Here is a 20,941-nt window from a genome sequence, read left to right as displayed (position 1 = left end):
TACAACTTTGCAATGTTTTTTATGTTTGCTTTTTCCAAATATAATAACCAAATAAATAGAGAAAACGTTTATACATTTTGTCGCAGATGATTTATGTGTTATTTTACGATCAAAAAATGGTTTCTTTTACTCACAAATATCTACAATTGTCCATGCTCTACTTCGGGAATAGGGCTGGACCTGCCAGTGTCATTTTTTGTGGTTTGATGTAGTGGCGTATAATAAGTGTAGATTTCGTGTAATATAAATAAATATATATTAAACTACATTTCCCAGAGTGCACTTGAGCAGCAGGGCCAGGTGCAGCTACAACTTGTTGCCTCGTGAGGGAAGTAGGGGTGACCTCGTCGGAGTAGCGGAGTTGCTGTCATTCTGACCTGAACCTCCTCAAAATGGTAGGGAAACTAATCATTTATCTTATATTTTCACATTTGTCTGTAGAATTCATCATACTGGGGGAAATTAAGTTAGTGAAACTTGCAAATCCTTACGTTAGTTATTTAATTATTTGTTGCGTTAATCGAGATCGTACATTCGCAATTAAAACCGCCTGTTTGAATGTAACAATTAAATACTTGACCTTTATGTACCCTCTAACAAACATCCGTTCAACATTTTGTTTAATGAATCAGTTCTTTACCACGGTGATTTTATAGTAGCTTCAAGTAGTGAAAGCGACTTATTTGAATGGAGTAAAGTCACCTAGTTTAAAAATAACCCGTGTCAATCTGAGGTCTTGTAATGTTTGCCAGGACGATCTATTTATACAAGATGATTCTTGAACTTATTTGTCCTCTTTTTCTTTAGCCACATTGTTGGTGTCGTTTACTCCTGCTGTTTTCTGTGACCGTCATTTTAATACTGTGTTTTTTGTTCCCCCTACTGTAGGCTGAGCCTGTTAAAGTCCTTGTGACGGGTGCTGCAGGGCAGATCGCCTATTCTCTCCTGTACAGCATTGCCAAGGGAGATGTCTTCGGCAAAGATCAGGTAGAGCAGGATTTATCTTGTATAATAATGCATCACAACCTATTCAAGACTAATCCAGGGAAAGACAACATACAGTTGTGGTGGAGTTGACAAGTAGAGGTCAGAAGGGAATTGTGAATTATGTGAGTCATGCATTAATGTTCACGTCTTTTCAGCCTGTTGTTTTGGTTCTGTTGGACATCGCTCCCATGATGCCTGTTCTGGAAGGTGTTGTTATGGAGCTGCAAGACTGTGCTCTTCCACTTTTGAGAGGTACAGTACACACACCAACAGACCTTTTGGACCATCCGCTGTGAGTGTCACGAGGCCCTCCTATGATCTTTGTGACAGTTTTGTGTTGTTAAAGGCCTGTGTGTATATTGCGTAGGATGCTCTGTCTTTGTGCAATCTGATTGGCCTCTCTGTATGATCCCTGGCTGAAAGGGCAGCTAAATTTAGGATTGTGTTTCCTATCAGAGGTTGGTATAAAAGGATTGACAGTACGTGACACGAACCAACAACCGGAAGCTCAGAGGGGCCCACACTGGATGGATTTTACTAAATATATCTTATTGTCTCAACAATAGCTCTTGCTATCTCTCCATCCGCTGCATTTGCATTTTATACATTATGACATTAATTTCAAAACAGTTACCCCTTCCTGACATAATTACTATTTAGTAGTTGTCAAGTTTTGTTAAGAAGTTTGTTAATTTTTATATATTCAGACAAAATGCTTTTGTAGACCTTTCAAAACTTGATTTGTCTAAAATCTAACTCTTTTTATTCACGCATGCCCCTGTGTGTTCCAGAGGTCATCCCAACCGATAAAGAGGAAGTTGCTTTCAAAGATTTGGATGCTGCCATCCTGGTGGGCTCCATGCCAAGGAGAGATGGCATGGAGAGAAAGGACCTGCTGAAAGCCAATGTTGCCATCTTTAAGTCCCAAGGGGAGGCTCTTGACAAATACGCCAAGAAAACAGTCAAGGTGATTGCACTATGAAGTATTTTTTCTTTTTGGAAATTACGTATTATCTATATAACCTTTACATTGTCCAGTTTATTTTGATGTGAGACAAAGCATCCTTTACAACTTCAGTAGTCTGGCAAGCTTAACTCTGCCTTTCCCCTCAATGTTGTACTGACCTTGTCAGTTGGCAGATACTGTAGCTTTTCCACAGGACGGCTTTCGAACCATAACTATATATGAGCAACAAAAACTGCTTATATTTTAAAATGGTATAGAAAAGGATTTAAAAATGTACTCACTGCACGATTTTAACCTTTTCCCCTCCAGTTGATTTTTCTCATAAAACCAGACTTTTAAGCAATACCAAAACCAGTCTGATAACCTGCAACTGTTTATGTGTTGTGATATTTTGCCCTTACATTGTACTTCACAGGTTCTTGTTGTTGGTAACCCAGCGAACACTAACTGTCTGATTGCGGCCAAATCTGCCCCCTCCATCCCCAAAGCAAATTTCTCCTGTCTTACACGCTTGGACCACAACAGGGCTTGTTCCCAGGTAAGAACACCACACCACTGGTTAACCTTTTTGAAGCACTTTAGGGCTATTGTTCATGAATTAGTTTTGCAACAGCGTGAAATGGCGAGTTGATTCTACTCTAGTTTTAGTCAGCTTTGCACAAGGGGTGAAAATAACAGTAATAACCTAGTTGTACTGCACGATGTGTCCTCCAGGTGGCAATGCGTTGTGGCATTTCAGCGGAGTTTGTGAAGAATGTGATCATCTGGGGAAATCACTCCTCCACCCAGTACCCTGACGTGCACCACTGCAAGGTGAATGTAAAGGGGAAGGACACGGCTTGCTTTGATGCCGTGAAGGACGAAACCTGGTTGAAGGGGGATTTCATTTCGGTAATTGCTGTCTGCATTGATTTCCTTTTCCTGTAGAGGGCACTGCTGGCCTATTTCTAATGCCATTTCACATCTGAGTAAAGCAAATATATTGCCAATGTTTATCAGCATTCATGAATGTGTCATATGCATAATAATTTGATGCATAATATGAAAGCTAGTCTGTGGAAAATGCATATAAAATGGAAAATGTGTTCATATTTTTCTCTGCAGAGAAGATATCCATCCAGGTACACAGAATTGGCCGTATTTTGTGGTGGATGAATGTAAATAATGATTGATTTGCTTGGATCAGAAATATTGTGTTTCTCTCTGTGTTTCTCAGACAGTGCAGCAACGTGGCGCTGCCGTCATTAAAGCCAGGAAGCTCTCTAGTGCAATGTCAGCAGCCAAGGCCATCTCTGATCACATGAGAGATATTTGGACAGGCACTCAAGAGGTCAGATTTGTATGTGTGCTTCAAGAGAGGTGGAGACTGGTTGTAAAGTAATATGAGACTAATGGTACATATCTGTATTAGTTAAAGTTGGCATTGTGTCCAACATTAGATGTCTTATTGCATTAACACAGTGCAGGTTATGTTTAACTCAATAATTGCTCATGAATGTCATAAATGTGAACACTACTCAATTCAATATATTGCACACAAGTCATCAGCTTTATTTGGACTGATTTTATTTTCTAAGGTAATTTATGTTGACTGCTGTTGTATTGGTTTTAAAGGGCAACTTCATCTCTATGGGTGTTTATTCCTCTGGAAACTCTTATGGAATACCTGAGGACCTAATTTACTCATTCCCTGTTACAATTAAGGTTTGTCCAGAAACCCGTTTTATAACTGTCACCCCGTGGTTCTTTGCACTTAAAGTCATGAGATGGTCATTTTATAGATATTAGGGACCGACTGTGTCCCATGTCGTGTTCTGAACACTTCTCACATAATCTACTTTTCTGTAGGATAAAACCTGGAAGATTGTTGATGGTCTGGCCATCAATGACTTCTCAAGAGCTAAGATGGATGCAACAGCAGCTGAATTAGTAGAAGAAAGAGACACCGCTGTCTCTTTCCTGGGTGTTTGACCAGAACCCCAACCATCTGCACCACACTCAGATGCCCAGAAAACTCCAGAAGCACATCTATAAAACACTCCCGAACATCTGTTTTCTATCCTTAAAGCTCTTACACAAATTCTACAATTTATCTGTACTTGAATTCTACTACACCTCTACCCAAGTTCTTAGCAAGAGGGCCAGATCAGCTGAATTTAGAATTTTAGATTGTAGTTTTCAGTGTGCATTCTTTGGTTGCCTTCCTCCTTGTTTTTGGTCCTCCGCGTGAGGCACAGCTGTCAGTAAGCACAAAAAAAGTGTCTAGATTGTGGTTTCCAGTTCAGCACTCCATTAAAGGAGGACCAAAGCCTAGAGAGGAGGCCAAATATGAGAAATCATTTTTTTTCCTGTCATTGTCTAACCCTTAAATAGTAATAGAAAAAGAGATTTCAACCGTTACATATCATGGAGTTTCATGTTAATAAGTGCAATGAAAGTGCAGTTACTGTAACAAATATTTATGTGTAGAATTCAACAATAAAACCTGGAGATTAAAATTGATTCTTGCACTCTTTTAAAAAATGTATTTTGTGAAACAAATTATACACACTGCAGTTTAAAATGGATAATTTGCAATCCTGTGTTTTCATTAAATAATGAGTAACGGTACGTTTTTATTCTAGATTTGTTATATTACAAATAGTAAAGATTATTATTATGTTTAGCAACAATGTAATACTGCATTATGCGACTGTGACAACAAGTACGCACTCCAATATGGAGCATGAGGTTGCATACGTGTCAACGCAGACGCAGTCCTTGAGCTCCGCCAGAGAGTGGACTGCAGTCAGCCAATGATATCCGCCGGCTTACGTCAGCTGAAACAAACGGGCTCCTATTGGTTACTGCGCAAAGCTCACGTCCAACCAACGGCTTAGGAAATCCAATCTCTCGCAGCTTTGCTAATATCTTGCATTTATTATAAGCAAATATATATTTTTCTATGATTGTATTTTGCAGTTAAAATATAAAATCCTCACAATCCCTAATCCATTATTTTAAAACGATGCTTAATGTAAATTACAACAATAAAGATGAAACAATATATTAGATTGTATATTCTACAATCTAAGCAGTGATAATCTTTACAAAACTGACTATGATGCCCAGCCTGTTTCTTAATCTTTTATCAAAGCACTTCCGCAGTTTGCAGCGCTGTTGCTGAGAGAAGAAAGTTGGTTGGTCAGTGGAAAACGCGTCGCTTTTCCGGATCCACCTCCGCCAGCGCACCGCAAGCATCTTCCAACCTCCAGAGTAAGACCCTTCAATTTTACTTTCACAATCGCTTTACATTTATAACACTCGAACGCCGTCAGATCGCTCCCATTGGCGTGTTCATAAGCACGTCTCGGCTCGGATTTCAACAGCGACGTTTTTTCGATACATCGAAAAAACCGTCAAGCGTCTGCGTCAAAGTGAAGGCGAAATGAGTTGCAATGAATGACTCCTTCAGCCTATCTGTATTGTAAATACGCGCACTGTCCACACCGCACCAACATTTAGTCATACAGTGTAAGTCAGTAACGTTATTTGCTAAAATGGAAACCTAAAAAATAAAAATGAATATCCTGCAGAATCGTTTCGGGATCGAGGAAGTAGGACTCGACCACCATAGTACGACGTGTAGTAATGACGGACCGAAATGGGATGAGCTCTGTGTGAGGGAGGGTACTTCAGTATTTGAAGTTACACACCTTTTCTATTTGCGCGTGTAAAGGTCGACGGGAGAGTCGTTTTTGATCTGGGTGTTACTCGGTACAGTGGGAGGAGAGAAGGAGATAGCGATGGTTCATTTAAAAGCCCCCTTGAACAGGATGAGATAATCGATCAGCTGACCTTCTCCCCGTTTCCAGTTATTACTACTATCAATAAGCTTTACTTGGCGACGGGAGATTATATGTGCTGCTATTTACCTTCATGACTCCTCGATAAGAAAACAACAGTAGTCCCGTGTTTTCAACATTTAACCGCATTTAGCAGACTGTAGTTGGACAGACGCGAGAAAATGTCGCTTGACGTGGAAGGTAAGATCATTCTTTTTGTAACTTACTTTAAAGATGGTATGGACTATAAGGCGAAGCAAGTGGATGATATCTATTGATGTGTGCATTTTGATCTGGATCTTAGAGATCATGTTGAAGCTCTCAGTTAGATTTTGATGAGTCAGAGTTGAATGAAGCTCTCTTTCCATCAGAGAAACTGTGAATATACTGTAAATATGTTTTTAGCAAAAACAAGCTTACGTGGTACATCCCAAGAGTGTCTTTTATAAAGTCCAGTCATCATTAGAGCTCCGTTTCTGTATATTGGCAGAACTTCATATTGGTTATCTCAACTGTGACGGCTGAAAGTTTAGCATATAATTATCATTGATAAATCATTGATTGAGGTCCACTGGTGTCAGATGTTGTCTCAGATGTATAAACACTATCTTATGTTTTCTTTTCTTTTAAAGAATATCCAAAACATCTACACTTTTGAATGTCGGCAGACAATTTTGAATAGCAGCTGTTGAGAAACCCATTCTGGGAATTTTTTGTACACTATCCAAGTGAAAATGTTCAGTTGTTACTTGTTACCATAACGCCCTTTATTTTTAACCTGATTAGATGATGGTCCGCTTCATAGTACAGATGAAATGTGGTCCAACAGGTCTTAAACTTTGCACAATATAGAGTCTTGACATATTCTTTAGGCCAACCCAAAATTTGGCGTCACACTAGTTCTGGGACAAAATGCCAATAGGCTTTTTTGAATAGGGTGACTTATCACAAATATAAGCTTTGTGAACAACACACAAATGAACAAATGATACACAATTGCTATCTTTTAAAAAACCCTTTCAGACTTAAAAACATGTTAGTAACTCTGTTCTTGAATCTTCATCTACATGTTTTGGGGTTTAGGCCCATGTTGCATTATTTTTGTGATTTTGTGTATAATGATGATATTGAATAGCTTTTGAAGAGTGAGTGATGTATCAGTGGTGTGTTTTATGTTGGAAAACAAAACGTTACAATATCTTGAGCTTTTCTTAACCATAGACCTTTCTTTAAGCATTACATTTTAAACCAAAAACACATTGAAAAAAACCATTGCCTATGAGTGGGGAAAGTGAAATAATGTTCATTTTGGGGTTTTAGCCTAAAAAACTACGTCATACAGCACATCTTCAGTAAATAAATGTAAGCCTTATAAAACGGAATTTGGTTAAACCAGGAGTGTAGGAGTGTGTTTGTTCTTACACAACTTTGGGAGGAAGAGCTTGTGACAACTTTCTGAATAATGTGTCATAATGTTTACTAAATAAACTATTTGTATGCAAGTATTTCTGTGGGCATTAATAAGTTAGGCATTAATCTAAAGGATTGCAACCTTTGCAGATTGGCAGTGTCGCAGCGAATTAACCCTGAACCCACTGGATGGTGTGTCTTTTATACTCTACAAATTCTCTTGATAAGTTATCTGTGCTTTAATGGCCCCTGGGATGGGACCTGTCCTTTCATTGTGGAGCAGTAGTATAATATCATGAATACCAATTGTCGGTTCCTTGTCGTGTTTATATCACTGTTATTTAGATTTATCAGGACCGTTTACACCATTAATGACTTACTGCAAGTAACATATTGACACATTTACTGCACTTATTCTATTTTGCTTGTAGTATAGTAACAGCTTACTATTTTTGAGTGACGTCATCCAAATGATGAAATTTGGGCAAATAAAGTTGATACTTTTAGCTTCATCAAAGCCATCCTATTTCTGCTCTGTATACGCTCAACCAAATGCATCCTGTGGTGATTTGAAACACTACTGAAGAAGTTCCCATTTATTCTGGTCACTTTGTGGCTTTTTTTCTTTCACTGTTTGGTCCAACTGTAGCTCAGGGGTAAGAGCATTGCGTTAAAAATGCAAGGTTGTGGGTTTGATCCCAGGGGATTGCAGATACCTATGTATAAATCTATAGGATAATGCAATGTAAGTCGCTTTAGATAAAAGCGTCTGCCAAATGCATACATGTAAATGTAAGTTTTTGATCTGTATCTTTCTTTTAAAAACATGTGGTGGTTAAGTAAAATTGTGAAGTTATTGTTGGAGTTAACATTATGATGTTTGTTTGTTATTGCAGGTCTGAGTATAGAGTTACTGAGCATCCACAGCAGAATGGCTCAGTTTCAGGAAGTGATGCGGCAGCAGCTGGAAACCTCAATGCATGCCGAGCTGGAACAACTCTTGATTACAGCCAAAGGTGCGGATGAAGAGGTGAGAGAATGAGCATATTCCACATAGAACAACTCTGAACAAAGACACTTAAACCTAAATGGGCATTTAAAACATTCACTGAGAGATTAACCGGTCAATAGCATTCGGTTCAGAGTTTTCATTATGTATCAAGCTCACAAGAATTACATTATAATTTCCACTATTTTAATACGTGTTGGAAAGAAGAGCAAAACTGGATTTTCTTGGTATGATTCTGGCCATAAATTATGTTAACCACAGCAGAGCTCATGAACAAATACATAAGCATGACAAATAAAATATATAATATAAAATATATTAAAAGTAAATATTCAAATGAGAAAATCTCTTCAGCTTGATCCTACTGCGCATTAGAAAAATAAATAATGTTTGGGAAAATAGTTTGAGATTTTAACCAATAGCAGACTCCATAAAAAAAAAAACACTTTCTTTTAGGTTCATTTCACATGACTGTAGCAACACTAGTAACGGTAACATCTCACAAACAGTGAATTGAGGTCCGACAGTGATTATCAAACCTTCAAAAGCATTTTACTTTGTGGCATGCTGGCTGCATAGCATGATAAAAACACTCTTAGACGGTTGACCAAAAAAGCGTCATCCCCCTTTTTTCCCCATTGTCCAATCGAATGAATGGAGAGACGTGTCCGGAGACTGCAATGATGAAGGAGAAACTTGTGTTTACTGATGCGGGTTAACCGAGCAAGGTCAGAGCAAGCTCCCTCTGCTTGTACCTTTAAAGTTTCTGATAATATGACAGTGGAGAGCAACTAGAGTGCTCGCTCTATAATCCATGACTGACAGGACAGCTGTTTTGGAGGTTACCTAGCAACATAAAAAAGCGCCTCAAGTTTTCGAACATGAAAATGTCTGATTGTACCTTTAGAGATGCTTAATTTTGAAAATGTAATCACCGATTAGAAAAGCAACATTGCCAAAAATAATAAACTTACAAACTGATGTCCCTAATTTATGCAAATTATTGAATTTGGTTTCTGGACACCTAGACCATCATGGCACTTCTTCCTTTTATTTATTTTCCTGATTTTCTTTTGCTGTGGTAAATGTCTAAGTCATTTTAATATTTTATATTTCTTACATCTGGGAGATGCTGAACTCCAGGGCTCTCCATATGGTAGTAATCATGCTTGGTGGTCACCACAGTGACACATACTGACCGCTTGAGCCATTCCGAGACCCCTCCCTCTCCATTACTCACGAACAATCCCACCCAGACATTTACTGCAAGATGACATATTAAAATACACACCCTGGCAACTGCAAATTGGGGACATAAAATGATTGATGTAATGCTAATTGTCAAATTTATTGAAGAGTTTACATAGTGTAACATTTATTGTACTTGTATCAGTTTTCGATATATTTCATATTAAATGTTTTCCCCCTGTGTAAAACAATTAAATATTTGCCAAAATAAAATAAAATTCCTACAAAATATAGTTTTGTAACTTGGAAATTTAGCAGCATCAAGCAGTGAGGATGTGAATTGCAACCAACGCAAGGGGCCCGCAGTGTATGCAGATAGAAAATGCTCATTCTAAGGTAATAAAAACATAACGCTTAATTATGTAGGGTATTTCTACACCTCTGAAGACATAGTTATGTATATTATATTGAACATGGTCAATAGATCCTCCAAAAAATTACACATCTGACCTTTAAAACATGATCAAAATAGTGATCGAAATATTCACAAATCAAATAATGGGACAAGAAGTTATGATTTCAGATATCAAAATACCATATCTGTGCATTAATGCATGTTGTGTAAATAAACCTGCTGCATTCCAGCAAAGTCTTGGGTTTTTATATGAAGGACACGGACACTCTCTGTTTGTTTTAACCGTTTACTGTTGTTCTCTACAGGAAATATACCTCTGTAGCTTCCTTTATAGGTTTTTTTATCAAAATTACCTCTTGATTAGAGTAAAGAGTAACTCGAAACTCACAGCAGGCACAAGGAGGTTTCTGGGTTTTTATCAACATGTTTTATTCTTAATGATATACTCTGTGAGTGGCCCGAGGACCCAACGCTCTCTCTCAGCAGGGCTCTAATTATTTCACAGGCCTTTAGGAGTTTTAATTACTAGATTGTACAGAAGAGGATTAGAAGGTGATGCTGAATTAGATCTGACGTTGAGAACACGATGGAGCATAAATAAAGGATTGAAAAATGTCCATTCAATTTGAGAATAAGTGGATTAAAATCATCAAACATTTGTGATTAATCAGAGAAAGACACAGATCACATTGATCACATGAGTCACATTTTAGGGTTTGACATTAACATTGTTCAGTGAGTTTATGGGCAAGTTACACTGGTCAGTAGTGGATTATATTTTACTAAAAGTTTATATTAATGCATAGTCTGCTTAAAGATGTAAAGGTTGACTTTAAAGTGAACGTTTATTACTCTAAAAAAGCATTATGATGACATAATCAATAATACAATTAACTCTTTCCTTTTTTGCCTGCTGTCCTCTACAGGTATCTAAGAAGGACTTTGAGGGCTTTAGGAAGATATTCCACCGATTTCTACAAGTAAAGGGGCCTTCAGTGGAGTGGCCTAAAATCAACAGGCCTCCAGAGGACTCGGTAAGATAAACACAAGCTTGTTTCTTACACTCAATGACTTCATCAATTAACATAGTTCTAATTATTGTAACCATAGACCAATAAACTGAATAAACAGTAGGTCAAGTCTAATTTCACTGTATATGATTTAAAGTGAGCCATTTAAGCAAAGAGACAGCATTCATATCGCGTGTCTTTTGTGTGGGCATTAGCATCACCTCAGGCTCTGGGAACAGGCCAACTGTAAATAGAAGCTGCCCACAATTCTGCCTGAAAAGATTATTTTAATTTGTACTGTATTAAGTGTGTTATTTAAGCTCGCTGGGAAGTAAAACAGGATTCTCGAAAGTGGTGGTATAGGGATATTCAAAGTGGGTTATTAGCCTAAACTGAGTTTTTTGTGTTAGAGAAAGACAGATTATGAACAAAGCTTATTTTAATATTGATTTTAGTCTGTGGGCAAGGAAGAGAAACCGCAAACAAAAGTTTGTGTGAGTGTTTGTGCGTGCGTGCGTGCGTGTGTGTGCGTGTGTGTGTAAAGGTTTTAAATAAAGAAAAATCCGGTGTTGCTTCGCCTTCCTCACACACAACTCCAGCTTCATAAGGATCCACATGCAGGAAGTACCAGGAAATCTTTTTATTTATGAAACCCAGAGTTAAGAATATTACACATAGTGCTCTCTTTCAGGCATCTGACACCATGTCCACACCAGACATCATATCATTTCTAACATAAAATCCAGTGTACAGTAGCTTCTTGCGTATGGCGGCCATCGCTGGTGTTGACCAAATTTCAAATAACATGTAAAATATACCTTTTCTAATGTGTTGGGACGTCATAACTGTTAGATGCTTGTAGTTTGCGCTTGTATTCAAGACACTTGAGAGCTAACTGAAATCTTCATGAGCTACGGTATGACATGAGCGATTGAATAAATAAAAACTGTATAAAGAAGACATACATAGTGTATTTAATTTCTTCAAGATGTCTTCTGTTTGGATACTCTTACTTTCTCTCCCCCTCTCTTATTTTCGCTTTCTACCTGTGGCTGCAAAGGTTTGACAAATTGCTGTATTGACCCTCACTGACGGAGAGCTCAGCAGTGTGGAGATGTTTCTGTTTGATGTGTGATTTTAAGTGTCAAGGTTTTGCGGGAGGCATTTGGTCCGTGCGATGTCTAGCGTATGATCATATTACCAACTCAATATTATAGGCTGTATGACTTCAGCAGTTCTTCAGAGCTATATTCAGACTTAAAAGGATAAAGTTTACATTGGTTGCCTTTTGTGTGTCTACTGTGTGCCTTTTGTACAAACTTCATCTGTTAACAGAAGGTGATGCCCTTTTGTTATCAAACTTTTGTTACCCAAGTGTAACACCGTAAAAACAGCGATTGTCATAATGACAAGAGCATAAAGATTTGGTTGGGGTTGGAGGAATCACAGGAGAATGTAAGGATGTCTCATATGTGTACATTTAGGCAGATGGTATTTGCTCTCTGTATCAGCCACATTGCGTTTTACTTAAAATATTGTAATATGTTTTTATTGTTTGGGGTTTAGGCTGAGCTGTCACTAACATCACAGTGATATAAAGATGACGCTGAACTAAGATTACTGTGAAACAAGCAAACAAACTACATTTTGTGTCATGTATTTGTGTGTAATTTCCAAACTTTAGACAGTGACCCCAATCCTTCCAAAATAAATGTCAGTTATGATGAATATCCCAGAATAAGGGTCTTAGCAAATCATTAGCAAACTGGTCCATTTTAAGATAAGTAGTTGATTGATTTGACAGTAAGTCGAATGTTTGTGTGTGATGTCAATGTGGAGCTTTTAGTCAGAACTTTAACCCTGCGTGCATGTCATCATGACTGCCTTTTTCAATGTCTCCCTCTCCCACCCAAGCCCTTTTTAACAACCCTACATTTAATGTGTTTGTATGCAATAGTTTACATTTGGGGTGTTATCTGTTTAAACGGGAAACATCCTTGTCCTATAATTTACATGTAAACTGCATGACCCATAGGTGTGTGGACACCCTCTTCAAATGAACATGTTTGCCTGTTTTGAACATCGTATGCTTTTCTTATACAAACATTTTGAGCAGAATAGGATTGACCTTTGTCAATAAATATGCTTGTGAAGTGCAAATATCATTGTTCTCGGTGTTCATCAGAACAATGAAGGTTAAACAGATTTGGAACAATTTGAAAGTATGTAAATGATGACAGAGTTTTCATTTTTGGGTATCACCTTAAGATTACCTGAAGATACAGTAGAGGTAGTTCAAGAATGTGGACAACTCCTGAATAACTGGTTTGTAATTCGATTGAAGACTATTCTTAATGCTACAGCATTTAATTACGTTCCAGAGAATTGTGGGCTTCCATCTTTGTAGTACCACACCGGCTCTTTGCCGGACTCGAATCCCCTGTCAGGTTCCAACATCTTGTGGAGGGTAGAAGGGAGGACCGGCCCTTCATTACTTTTGAAATGTTAAAGCACATATAGGTGTGGTGTTCACGCGAGCCCTTTATATATTTCACTGTATAGTGTGTTTGTAAGAAGCAAACTTGTAACAAGTTTATCTTCATAATTTGAATAATAAGTGCACGTCAGCAATTGTGCCTCATTATTCAAGAATTTGTGAGCAGTACTCTTCCAAATATCTTTCTCTGTGTTCATCAGAACAAAGAAATGTATACTTGAGGGTGAGTGACTGATGTCGGAATTTTCATTTGTGGGTGAACTGTTTCTTTAAGTCATGTCATTTAGTTTTTTTGCTTCTACTGTCAAAGACGATTGATATCAATATAAGAGACTGGGATGTTTTACCTTACAGACTGAAAACAGGTAGACACCACTAGAACTCTAACTCTAAAAAATAATATTTCTATTATCGTAGCATTATCTTCTGATTGTTTTTGTACAATAAGCATAATTATATTTTATGAAATTCATTTGATTAGACAGAACATTTGTCCTAACACATAACTTTCTGCCTAAATTGGACTTCTTCAGTATATCCCGAAATGTCTCTCACGCTCTCTCTCACTCGCTCTCTCTGTTCAAACCGCCAAATATTGCAAATTTTTTCGCGTTTGGCATCAACGTACAGTCACATTCATCACTGTGGTTTTTGAATAATTGTTGCTGGATTCTATTAGGGACGTGTATTTGTGAGTCATATGAACACGTGGAAAGCCACGTGTCAGGCCTGTTTCTAAGACTGCTTTCTGGAAGAACTCGTTTACTTTTTTTCCTTTAATATTTAGCAGAGCTTAGAACACTAGAATCCTGTTGGTTTTTGACAGCTTAATAAAGATATATTATATATATTTTATAAAGATGGAGGGGTGTATTTGGAGAACTTTCCTGTTATAAACGTTAAGCAGCCCTGAGATTTCAGCATCTGAAATGGTTAAAGAGACTGATGTTGGCTTTTTTTTCTATCCCATTGTGATAATCCAGTTTTATCCACATTTGCTTCTCTCTTGCTCTCTCTTAATCGTTTTTGTCCCTGAAATAGAGGATGACCTTGGTTACATTATCTTCTCTCTTATCTTCTCTCTTCTACATCCATATTTGTGTTTAAGTCATGGGAATGTAAATTATGTAAATATTGAAGGTTAACACAATGTTGCCAAAATGTAAAACAGATATAAATCTGCCAAAATATGATCATTATTTATCATGGATATTTAGACTCCATCTCTGGTACTGTTCCCAAATTTGTTTTTTGTGTGACTTGGTGACTTTTATCTGGTCCTGACTCACTAGTATGTCTGATGGCCTCAGGGAAACAGACAGAATTAGGAAGAGAGCCCCAGCCAGCTTAAATAACCATTTCAATGACTCCTTTCTTTTAAAAACACATTCATCATCTTTCCTCTAGACATTCTCTGTCTCTGATCCTACAGTCTGACTGTTTATTATGGTATTAATAAGTTAAATGAGTCTTTGCCTTTATGTGAAATCCGATGTGCTGCTTTCAAAAGTGTTGTGATGGTTTGGTGTGTTTGTAAGTTGATACCGGTAATACTGGAAGACTGACCGCAGGGTCACTGGTGATATATCTGACCTCAACAGCCTGTCCTCTCATTCACTTCTGAAGAACAAAAATCCCATGAGACAAACACACAAACAGCAAATGGATCTGGAGTAAAATATCTTCAGTATTTTCAATGAAAGTCATTCTTAAACTTCAGCTTGTATAATATACATCTGGTTGGTGGTGAAATGTAAGTAAACCATTGTGACGGTAAACCTTTTTTTCTGTTTCAGATTCAGCCATATGATAAGATCAAGTCGAAGGGTCTCCCGGACAACATAGCCGTCAGCCTGAATAAGCTGGTGGTGGTGAAACTCAATGGAGGTCTGGGAACCAGCATGGGCTGCAAGGGGCCCAAGAGCCTCATTAGTGTTCGTAACGAAAACACTTTCCTGGATCTGACCGTCCTGCAGATCGAGGTTTGTCTCATGACACTTGAAGCCTGCACTGCTATAGACATTATAGTTTAAAGCTGAGAGGAGTCATTTATTTGGTATTAAACTATCATGATGTGCATATTTACATTTAAACAAGTTTAAGATGAAAACTTTCTATAATTTCTAGTTACTTAAAAAAGTTACTTCTCTCAGATTAAAGCCCAAAGAAAATATAAATCCCTCTAGCTGTTTAAAACTCGGCAGCTGTCTGAAAGATCTGCAAGAGTGGACCTCCACCCATAGGTCTTAAATCACAAACATGTGTTCCTCTGTCCCTCCCTTGCATGATTTTCTCCTTCCTACACAGCCACATTCCAGACTCTGTGCTAGTTATTTCACTCAGTGCCATCGATTGAATGTTAGGTTGTGATTGTGAAAGAACCAGTGGTGAAACTGAAACAGAGAGGGTGGTGTTCTGAGCAAGCGGGAAAAGGTAGGGGCCCCAGACTGAGCCCTGTGGGACCTCCCTGCTGAAGAACACTCAGCTCAGTGTCTCTTCAGAACAGAGCGTTTACCTGACTCGTGTCGACTGATATCCCCCTCTCTGAATAAAGCCTATTAGTAGATGTAAATGGGAAATCTGTCTTTCTCCCTCTGATATACAGACTGTAGTTTCTAAGCGTGGCAGGCCCTCAGCAGGCCTCAGGCTGGGGAGCATCAGTTGGCTGGGATTTATGAGCATATTTTACCCGCAGGAAACTGACCTAAAATCTCTCAAAACATCCGACAGTTCTATATGAGAATGATGGTGCTGTTTCTTATCTTTTGTCCTTTGTTTTTTTCAGCATTTGAATAAAACCTACAATGCTGATGTTCCCCTGGTGCTCATGAACTCTTTCAACACGGATGAAGATACCAAGAAGATCCTACAGAAATACACACATCACAGAGTCAAGATACACACTTTCAACCAGAGCAGGTATTAACCCACACGTTCATCTGATAGAAATCTCATAGCAGACACATTTCTGCATGGTAAACATAGTGCCAACCATATAGTTCATGACACAGCATAGGCGCACACTTCTAAGGAGAATTTTTTTTAAAGAGGATGTTAACAGAGAATGTATTCTACCTTATAATGTCAGCACACACTAACATTCTTTAAAAACAGTTAAAGATTCATGAAGTTTCTAAGCATATAATGTGGATGCGTTCATATTTGATGAGCTGTCAGAGCTGAAATGTATCTCAAAGCTAGCAGCTGATGCAGATGGGACACTGCTACATGTGTCATTCGGACCATTTCAGAAACTGAAGCTTGTTGAAGAAACAGTCTGATTAAAGGATGAAGGTTACCTACAACATCAGATGTAGCATCCTTTGCCACCCCCTCATCTCTCTGGCTTCATTTGACCTGAATAAGCTTGTAGTGCAGGAATACAATTTTAGATAAAAACACATTTGAAAGCACATTTAGATTTCAAATATTTAGAAACATAGATGGAGAATATTTCAAAGGTTTGAAGACTTTTCTTTATGTAGGACAAAACATTTGAAGGTATTGCAAACCTGTATGAGTAGATATTTAAAAAAATGTTGGTTACCAAACACCATGGGGCCCCATTGACATCCATTGTATGGACTTAAAACCACTGAGACATTTCTCCAAAAACATCTTCTTTTTGTACCACAGAAGAAAGAGTCATATACAGGTTACATGACATAAGGGTGAATAAATAACATAATATTTATATTATTTACACCTTTTATTTCACTTTTTCTTCAGGTATCCACGTATTAATAAGGAATCCTTGTTGCCGGTTGCTAAGGACATGGGAATGACTGGAGAGAATGCGGATGTGTGGTATCCTCCCGGTCACGGCGATATTTACTCCAGCTTTTATAACTCCGGTCTGCTGGAGCAGCTCATCGCTGAAGGGAAGGAGTACATTTTCGTCTCCAACATCGATAACCTGGGCGCCACCGTAGACCTGTTTATACTGAATCACCTGGTGAGCCAGCCGAACGGCAAACGGTGCGAGTTTATCATGGAGGTCACAGACAAAACAAGAGCTGATGTCAAGGTGAGAACATGAAGGTTGTGTGTGATGTCGTATAGTTTACACAGACGAGACGACCGTGTTTCTATTTAGCCTTAGATTACATCTGTTACGATGTGTTTATTGCATAGAGAGTTTAAAGTTACAGACGCTAATCTAAAAAACTCAACATTTATCCATTTCACACCTGGATTAGACATCCGTGTTAGGTGATATGATAACAGGTGGTCAGCTGAGACAGGCTGGGCTGGATTCTCAAATGAGAAGAGTAATGGTAGCTGAAACACTTCTCCAAGACGTTGATCTATGAATGATTTACCCAAATAAAAATGGGACAAGAGACAGTCTAGATAAGCTTTTAGGACAGTGATTGGTTGTAAGCCGAGTAGGCGGTCCTTTTCTTTTGCCCTGAACAATTAGGGTTAACACTACAAATGTGGCACTATAAATGTGGTTTAAGTACACAGTTTACTCATTTACACTATTTAACACTGTTCACTTGTGATAGAATCACCTGTGACTCTTGCTAAAGAGAGAGATCCCCCAAATATAAATATTCTGACACTGTTTTTTTACATTCGTTTAATTTAAAACCTCCATGACTTCTTTTCTTCTGTAGTCAACGGGGACCAATGTTGTTTGGTTACCAACTCAATTATTGGCCATTCACTTAGCAGTGCACAAGAATATTGCCATATGTAATTAAATGAGGCTTTGTTTGTGTAGTTATGAGAGGGTTTTGTTATGTTTTCATCTGAAATGGTGTGTTTGTTCTCCAGGGAGGTACACTTATTCAGTATGACGGTAAGCTTCGGTTACTGGAGATCGCCCAGGTACCAAAAGCTCACGTAGATGAATTCAAATCCGTCTCCAAGTTTAAAATCTTCAACACCAACAACCTGTGGATATCTCTGTCTGCCATAAAGAGACTTCAGGAACAAAACGAAATGGACATGGAGATTATAGTCAACCCTAAGGTAAGAAAACTGAAGGTTTTATTAAGTTTTCATCTCATAGTCGAAGGCTTAAGATGTGTTGTTGTACTGCTGTTGGTTCTTCCCTCGTTGTGTCGATGAAGATTTAGAAAACAAAATTGTTAGTTTTCCTTTTCACCTGTTTACTAATGTTTATGTTGGGACACCACTTGATCTTAGTGCTGCAGCAAACCAAGTAGAGGACTGTTTCTATAATATAGCTGTGCACCAGAGAATCTTCCTCTCTCTCATTCCACCTCCCATTGTCTCTTGGGCTCCCTCGCTCTTTTTATGTCTCTCTCCTTTATGAAGCCCCAGGTGAGAAAGAAAGAGAGACAGACTGACCTTGATTCATTTATCAAAGCTCGTGGGACACTGTAAAACTGTACTACAGTCTCCTTTCAGAGTTCACTTCTGAATTAAACCCACTTACAAAATCCTTTCCTCAAGCATTTCACAAAGCAGAAGAGAATCTGTGTGCATATGTCAAAAGACCACATTTTTAGAGCGTGATCAGAGTAAGGAACTGAACTATCCAAATGGAACTCCTTAAATCGTTGGGTAAGCTTGTTCTGGTGGGTTCTTTGTTCACATAAGATACCACAGGAGACTACAAACATGAAACCATGAGGTAACCACGAGGAGAGATGTTTGACAATAGCTTGTGGTGATGCTGATAGAATAGAGTGGTACGCAGCTTTGAAAAAATATATTACATGTAGTCTCTCATTAATATGAAAACAACAAGCATGAATAATACTTTACAAACAATAATTGTCTTTCTCTCAGACTTTAGATGGGGGATTGAATGTAATTCAGCTGGAGACTGCAGTGGGCGCTGCCATCAAGTGCTTTGATAACGCCCTGGGCATTAGTGTACCCCGCAGCCGCTTTCTGCCTGTCAAAACCACCTCTGACCTCCTATTGGTCATGTCCAACCTGTACAGCCTGGATGCAGGGTCACTGACCATGAGCGAGAAGCGTGAATTTCACACCACCCCTCACGTCAAACTGGGTAGCTCTTTCACTAAGGTACAATGCATAAAAAAGAACAAATTGTATGACAAACAATTACATGCTTTTTAGGACATTTAAACATTCAGCGTCTAGTCATGTGCCCGTGTGTACATTGGGTTTTGAATGTGTATCTTACAAAAAATGTATAAGTATTTATTACTAACTCAGCTGGTGCATTAGGAATAATAAGGACTGACGTGCATCTGTGGTACAAAAAGGAGAAATTGATGCTATTGATTCTGATTGAGACTGTGAATGTTTGGGTGAAGTATTAAAATTCATGTGTTTTTCAGGTTCAAGAATATCTCACACGCTTCGAAAGCATTCCAGACATGCTAGAGCTGGATCACTTGACTGTGTCTGGAGACGTGACCTTCGGAAAGCAGGTCTCTCTGAAGGTACGAGTACCTGTACAAAACCTTCTGGAAATATTGTTAAACATATTCCTCAGATTAGATCATTTTCATTAGAACGTTGAAGTTATAAAGAAGATTTAGCAGTCAGCTCTAAAATGTAATTTCTCCGTCTGCGCCAGGGTACTGTTATCATCATAGCTAACCACGGAGACAGAATCGACATTCCAGCAGGCTCCATGTTGGAAAACAAAATAGTGTCCGGAAATCTTCGGATCTTGGACCATTGATGCCTTTCTGCCGTGTGGCCTGGTTGCCAATTCACATGACCTACACTCCCTGCCTCTCTCAGAGCAACCATCAGTGAAGCTGATCACCTTCAGACAGCTTCCGTCATTCCAGAGATTTATTTTTGTAGTCGTCTGGGTCTATTGTGTCTGTGTTTCTACATTTTAGTGTTTCTTTTCTGCAGTGTCCCAGAGTTTTTCTGTATAAAATATGTCATTGTATGTACGCATTGCTGAACATTAGCACAAATTACCATCATGTTTTAGGGTTTTGTTACTCTGAGAATGCAGTATTTCTCTTATTATTGTAACTATTGCTTCATGTATTGTCCCTTTCTGGGTCAACGTCCTCTATAAAAATGTGAAGGAAAGGGGGGTGAAGCAATAAGTGCACTGCGACAGTGAAGGCCGAAGGTTCCCTCTTTGTGTTCTAGAGCCTGTTCTAGATCCTACAAGTTATGTGGAACTAAATAAAGTGCAATATGTAACAACATAGAAGCAGTTCATGTCTGATTTCCCAGACGTTCCTGGGAATTAAACGCACCTGCTTGTTATCTATATATAGAGCAGGCACAGAGTATGAGTTCGAGGAGGAAAAAGTGCCCACCGCTACGGTCATGAGAATTGTACACAATGTCTCCCTGGAGGCTGCAGGTTATAGTTTTCCACTGGTATGGTAATGTGAAAGCAGTCGAGCATTAAACTCCCTGAGTTGATAACCTGCAAGATAAACACACTGGTTGATTTAATATCGTTTCTGAGATAATACAAAGCATGTGGACGGTTTATCACAAAGGTGTTAGCAACCAAATGCACTAAAAAGAACTTCGAATTTGCAGAGAAATTAAAATGAGTTTATTCTATACCACCATTTAATTACAACCCGTTTCACTGATGCAATAAATCAATCCCTGTGACTGAGGTATTACAGCTGAGATATGAGTAATTCTCAGCTCAAATCAAGGGCTAGTGTTTACTGCAAATGCACATTTTTCATATT

At 38.4% G+C, this 20,941-nt stretch overlaps 2 protein-coding genes across 3 annotated transcripts; both read left to right on the top strand.

Moving 5' to 3' along the window:
* Nucleotides 1–274: 274 nt before the first annotated feature.
* Nucleotides 275–4,669, top strand: mdh1ab (malate dehydrogenase 1Ab, NAD (soluble)). The gene is made up of 9 exons (XM_079458604.1): nucleotides 275–395; nucleotides 889–987; nucleotides 1,143–1,239; nucleotides 1,779–1,954; nucleotides 2,370–2,492; nucleotides 2,669–2,845; nucleotides 3,171–3,284; nucleotides 3,569–3,658; nucleotides 3,803–4,669. The coding sequence occupies exons 1-9, from the start codon at nucleotides 393–395 to the stop codon at nucleotides 3,923–3,925; spliced, it is 1,002 nt and encodes a 333-aa protein (XP_079314730.1). The 5' UTR covers nucleotides 275–392; the 3' UTR covers nucleotides 3,926–4,669.
* A 130-nt stretch (nucleotides 4,670–4,799) lies between these two features.
* ugp2b (UDP-glucose pyrophosphorylase 2b) lies at nucleotides 4,800–20,742 on the top strand. 2 transcript variants are annotated; one of them, XM_079458603.1, is made up of 10 exons: nucleotides 4,800–5,209; nucleotides 8,085–8,218; nucleotides 10,727–10,834; nucleotides 15,104–15,289; nucleotides 16,093–16,226; nucleotides 17,037–17,334; nucleotides 18,090–18,287; nucleotides 19,074–19,316; nucleotides 19,595–19,699; nucleotides 19,837–20,742. In XM_079458603.1, the coding sequence occupies exons 2-10, from the start codon at nucleotides 8,120–8,122 to the stop codon at nucleotides 19,942–19,944; spliced, it is 1,479 nt and encodes a 492-aa protein (XP_079314729.1). In that variant the 5' UTR covers nucleotides 4,800–5,209; nucleotides 8,085–8,119; the 3' UTR covers nucleotides 19,945–20,742. The 2 variants fall into 2 exon arrangements, with proteins under 2 accessions (XP_079314729.1, XP_079314728.1); XM_079458602.1 differs by having other exon boundaries at nucleotides 5,164–5,979; nucleotides 19,837–20,437.
* The last annotated feature ends 199 nt before the right edge of the window (nucleotides 20,743–20,941 follow it).

Source organism: Barbatula barbatula (genome assembly GCF_947034865.1).
Source record: "Barbatula barbatula genome assembly, chromosome: 6".
Lineage (NCBI taxonomy): Eukaryota > Metazoa > Chordata > Actinopteri > Cypriniformes > Nemacheilidae > Barbatula > Barbatula barbatula.
This window is presented reverse-complemented; position numbering and strand designations above follow the sequence as displayed.

Bases quoted from the DNA above. Each gene is read 5' to 3' on its own strand.
- mdh1ab (XM_079458604.1), top strand. The intron at 1,955-2,369 runs GTGATTGCACTA...TGTACTTCACAG, and splicing joins ACGCCAAGAAAACAGTCAAG to GTTCTTGTTGTTGGTAACCC. The intron at 2,846-3,170 runs GTAATTGCTGTC...TGTGTTTCTCAG, and splicing joins TGAAGGGGGATTTCATTTCG to ACAGTGCAGCAACGTGGCGC.
- ugp2b (XM_079458602.1), top strand. The intron at 16,227-17,036 runs GTATTAACCCAC...CTTTTTCTTCAG, and splicing joins CACACTTTCAACCAGAGCAG to GTATCCACGTATTAATAAGG. The intron at 18,288-19,073 runs GTAAGAAAACTG...TCTTTCTCTCAG, and splicing joins AGATTATAGTCAACCCTAAG to ACTTTAGATGGGGGATTGAA.